At 42.3% G+C, this 5,387-nt stretch overlaps 1 protein-coding gene across 4 annotated transcripts in view; it reads right to left on the bottom strand.

Annotated features, from left to right (window-relative positions):
- Positions 1–5,387, bottom strand: part of hecw2b (HECT, C2 and WW domain containing E3 ubiquitin protein ligase 2b) — a 63,173-nt gene that overhangs the window by 45,977 nt on the left and 11,809 nt on the right. For 3 of the 4 annotated variants that reach the window (XM_040014772.1, XM_040014775.1, XM_040014773.1), the window contains one exon: positions 4,022–4,116. The exons of the other annotated variant lie outside the window; for it this stretch is intronic. In XM_040014772.1, coding sequence (XP_039870706.1) covers positions 4,022–4,116 — 95 coding nt within the window. The remainder of the gene's footprint in view (positions 1–4,021; positions 4,117–5,387) is intronic. 4 annotated transcript variants of the gene reach the window in all.

Below are 5,387 nucleotides of genomic sequence, written 5' to 3'. Positions count from 1 at the left end.
TCTACATTAAACTTTTCTATAGCATTGAAGGTCTCAGTGAGCACCATGGCCTCTATCATCTTAGTCAGGAAGCTGAGTGTTAGGGTACCTGGGTCGTCCACCCAGTGTTTGTGTTTTTGTTTCTCTGAGTCTTGTTAATTTATTCGGTTCTCTGTGTATTTTATATTTCTTTGCCCAGTATGATTTTACTCCTGAGTTTATTCTCTATTTCTAGTCTTGGTTTGCCTTCGTGATTCCTCCCCTGTTAGGTCAGTCTTGTCTTCATGTGCATCTGTCTGTTCCCTTAGTCAGTCTGGGTCTCTGCGTACTTCCTGTTTTACTTTGATAGTCTCCCGTTGGTGTGCGTCAGGTTCTGTTTTGCGTCTCCCCGGTCTCATCTGTTTAATTAGGGTCAGCTGTGTTTCCTGTCTGGTTCTTGTTCCCTTATTTAACCCGTGTATTTATTGTCTGTGTTTTCCTCTGTTCAGTGTTGTGTGTTTCTAGTTTAGTTTCTAGCGTTCCCCAGTTTATTTCCTGTATTGACTCATGCCAGCAATAAAGCTGAGGTTTTTGAGTTTATGTTCGCATGCTGGAGTCTGCATTTGGGTCCTCCATTCCTGCCTGCCGCACACAGACCATGACACGAAAAACCTGACAGTGCTCCGGCGCTGCTCTGAGGATAACCTTCCAATGAGACAACCATTTCTGCAACAGTTACGCCTGTCTGGCCTGACAAAAGCCACTCCTCAGTAAAAGGCACACAACAGCCTGCATGGAGTTTACCAAAAGGCACCTGCCAGGCAACCTATCAGATAATGACAAAACAAAATTCTCCAGTCAGATGAAACAAAGATTTAAGTCTTTGAGGGTCATGTCTGGAGCACTGCTCATCACCTGGCCAATATAATCCCTAAAGTGAAGCATGGGGGTGGTAGCATCATCCTTTAGGATGGGTACTCTGGCTAGTCTTCCCAGTTTCTGAGGAAAAAAATGAATCTAGCAACACAGAGACATCTTTGATCACGTTCTAAGCTGAGTTCAAGGTTATATTTATTGACAGTCCGGATTCTTGTGTATTGGTTTGGATAACTGTGTCCACCTTTTGCTGTTCTGGCTTGGCTGGTAGGTACTGGACCTTCTGTTCTGGTCATGCTTCACCTTTTCAGGTGAAGATGGCTATTAGAGTCCTCTACTATAACTGAGTCGGCTGGGTCCATGATCAACCCAATATCACGGCAAAGGATGTTACAGACAGGCCAGTCCACTGTGTCCATTTCATGTTTTAGCTAGCTAAAACATGAAATGGACACAGTGGAGGGGAGTTGCCATGATGGTCACATTCTTTTGTCAGGCGGCAATTTGACCCAAAATAAAGGACTTTGAAAACCACACAAAAACTGAAATTTCAGTTTCATTGTTGAGTTCTTACAAAACACTAAATAAAACACATCACAAGGAGGAAGCCAGCGGAAGAAAGTGGCATTGAATAGACTGTGACAACACAAGATAACGGGGGGATAGGAAACAGGTGGGAACACAGTTTGTTAATAATAATAATAATAATAATAAACTTTATTTATAAAGCACACTTAAAAACCAAGGGTATGCCCAGGTGCTTAACAAGTAACATAGAGAATAGGAGGAGGATAATAGAAATAGGACCAAAGCAAGTACTAAGTATGCAAGCAGGTAGCTGTCACTGATACACAGGAAAGCAACAGGTACAGAGCAAACAAGAATTTAAATGAGCATAAAAGTGCATCATATAAAATCATAAAAGAAATATTAACTAGAGGGAAAGGCAAGATTGAATAAGTGGGTTTTTAATCGTGATTTGAACAGTGCAATGGAATCAGATGCGCGGAGGTCGAGAGGAAGGGTATTCCACAGTACCGGGGCAGCCAGAGCAAACGCACGGTCACCCCGGGACTTCAGCCAAGACCTGGGTCGGGTCAGAAGTAGTTGAGTGGCAGATCTGAGTGTTCTAGCAGGAGTATGTGGTTTGAGAAGTTCACTAAGATAACTTGGCGCTAATTTATTAATAGTTTTGAATGTAAGGAGTAAGATTTTAAATTGAATGCGGTACTTTATGGGCAGCCCATGCAAGCTAGCTAGAACAGGAGTAATATGGCAAAATTTCCTGGCACCAGTCCAGAGGCGGGCTGCTGCATCTTGGACTGTTTGCAGTCTAAGAAGAAGAGAAGAGGGAAGACCGTAGTACAAAGAGTTATAGTAATCCAATCTGGAGGTCACAAAAGCGTGAATAAGCTTCTCCAGGTCCTCGTGCGGAACATAATGCCTAGCCTTAGAGATAAGGCGCAGTTGGTGGAAGCTAGATCTCACTACAGCAGACACTTGCTTATCGAGTTTGAGCGAGCTATCCAGAAGGCACCCAAGTTACTGACATAGTCACAGGAAGAGCTAGCAAAGGAACCCAGGGCAGCACAGAGTTGGGCACAAGGGATTTTACTGTTGAACACCACAGTCTCAGTCTTCTTATCGTTTAAAACGAGGGAATTACTCAGGAACCATTCTTTGACCTCCCGCATGCATTCTTGAAAGTAGTGCAGGGACACAGCAAGGTCGTCAGTAAGTTCAAAATAGATCTGTATGTCATCGGCGTAACGGTGGAAGGCGATGTTGTATTTTTCAAAGATTGCGCCCAGAGGGAGCAAATACAACGAGAAGAGAATAGGGCCTAAAACTGATCCTTGAGGCACACCACAACAGACCAGAGCGGAGGAAGAGGAGAAGGTGCCTAAGTTAACTGATAAGGATCTATCAGCGAGGTATGATTTGAACCAGTCGAGGGCAGTGCCTCTAATACCCACAGTGTGCTCAAGTCTTAGTAATAAAATGTTATGGTCCACCATATCAAAGGCCGAAGACAGGTCCAGTAAAACTAGGTTTATATGTTGAATTGTCATTTATGTTTAGAAATATGTACTCATATATACTTTGATTTTTATAATCGATTGCATAATGATAGAGGTCTGATCCTTAGTAGTCTGCAAAGACTGTGTGTGCTTCCAGAGTGTTCTGGCACACACATCCTAAGGTCATGAGAGAGGTCGTACCTTCTCTTACTGTTTTATGGTGCGGTAAATGCATCTATGTCTGCTTAGGTATAAGTGTCTTTTGTTTAGATGAACTGCTGGACTTCCAGGCCCAGCAGATCTAGGGGAGTCATTCACGGGGTCACATCTTGCCCCCCCCCCACACACATACACATACACACAGACAGTACTCTTTGTTCACATGTATGCCTGTGTAAGATGCCATGTTAATGAACTTGTGCATATTCATGTAACCTCAATAAAGAGGGGGAGCTAACTGAGAGTGACACCCTGGACAGGTCGCCAGTCTGTCGCAGGACTAACACACAGAGACAGACAACCATTCACTCCCGCATTCACACCTATGGGCAATTTGGATTACTCAATTGGGAGGAAGCCGGAGTATCCGGAGGGAACCCACGCAAACACGGGGAGAACATGCAAACTCCACACAGAAAGACCCCGGCCTGATGGTGGAACTGAACTCAGGACCTTCTTGCTGTGCGGCAACAGTGCTCACCACCGTGCCACCGTGCTGTAGTAGAATTGTCTCTAAATGTTCCAGCAATAGGCCTGTGCGAGACAGACCTATCACAGTTCTAGGTTAACCAATCACTCTGGGGGACGGTAACAACTCAGTTTTCCTTTAATATAGCTGGTGTGTTTTTCTTTCATTTTATGGAAGAGATCGGCAGAGTGTGATGTAGGAGTGCGTTTAAGTTTTAAGGAGTTTGTAGAGCTGAGCTGCCTTTTATTTTGAAAGGTTTTCTCATGTCTGATATATTAGACGGCCAAGTAAAAGCCTGTATTTTGGTCAAGTTTTGGCTTGTCCTCACTGTGATGCTGATTTAAACTCCTTTATTTATTGACAGATATAAAACATATACATTTGTGACAAATCGCAGCTGCTTGGGCCCACACCTGGACAGAGGACACAACAATCACTGGGAGAAAAGAAGGTGGGACACACAGACAGCTATACATACTGGTACTGCAGGATTCTTGACGGTGATACAAGGTGTTGTTGCTCTTAATGCTCCACTTATACCATGATAATATTTAAAGCAGATCTTTGTCTCGGCTGTGAAGAGAGAAAACACAACACTCTACCTTTATGATCATAATTCCATGTATTAAAAAACATTTTCATAAGAGTTATGTAACTTGGTAAAATATGTGCCAACAACAGAAAGCATTGATTCCAAAATCAGTGAACACCTTATTTAAATAAAATTGAAACATAAATCTGGTACTACATTATATTACACACTGTGCAAAAGTCTTGAGTTACCCCTCACCATTCTTTATAATTTGCTAGAAAAATGGGAAATGTAGTGATTTATTGAAAGACATGCAAACACACTTGGAAATACAGTTTGTAAAGCAAAAAAAAGTCTGTACAATTTTCAATGTAAGTCAGTATTTTGTATGAGCACGCTGAACAATCTCAGACACGCATCTTTGTCATTTCTTTAAGCAGTCTTCGCAGATAGCTCTCCAGGCTCGGAGAAAGACATTCCAATGCTCTTCTTTGGCTGTTGCAGATCAAAATCTGACCATACTTTCCTTTGCTTGTAATGCCATCAATTCTGACAAGATCCCTAACAGCACTGGCTGAAATTGTTATTCAGATGCCAGAAGAGAACGGATGTTGTCGCGACCTCCTGAAAATACTTTTAGGATTTAATCCACCATATACACTACTGGTTAAACACCTTCTCATTTAATGTTTTTTTTTTATTTTCATAACTATTTTCATTGTAGATTCTAACTGAAGGCATCAAAACTATGAATGAACACATATGGAATTGAATTATTCCAGGGTTTACCTTCCAATATAAAGCGCCTTGAGGCAACTGTTGTTGTGATTTGGAGCTATATAAATAAAATTGGATTGAACTGAATTGAATTATGTATATCTGCTATTGGAACTCTGTGTGGCATTTAAATAGACTCTAATCTGAGGTGCTGTTAACTTGCGATTTCTAAGGCTGGTGACTCGGATGAATTTATCGTCAGCAGCAGAGGGGACTCTTGGTTTTCCTTTCCTGAGGCGGTCCTCGTGTGAGCCATAGCACTTGATGGTTTTTGCAACTGCACTTGGGGACACATTCAAAGTTTTAGCAAGATCTGAAAACTGCTGTTCACAAACGCTGCCCATCTAATCTGACTGAGCTGGAGCTGTTTCAAAGAAGAATGGGCAAAGATTTCAGTCTGTAGATGTGCAAAGCTGGTAGAGACAGACCCTAAAAGACTGGCAGCTGGAACTGCAGCAAAAGCTGGTTCTACAAAGTATTGACTCAGGGGGCTGAATAATTACACACGCCCCACTTTGCAGTTATTTATTTGTAA

This window comes from Simochromis diagramma, unplaced genomic scaffold (genome assembly GCF_900408965.1).
Source record: "Simochromis diagramma unplaced genomic scaffold, fSimDia1.1 OVJJ01000165.1, whole genome shotgun sequence".
Classification (NCBI taxonomy): Eukaryota; Metazoa; Chordata; class Actinopteri; order Cichliformes; family Cichlidae; genus Simochromis; species Simochromis diagramma.
The sequence above is the reverse complement of the archived record's forward strand: the minus strand, read 5'-3'. Positions and strand labels throughout refer to the sequence as shown.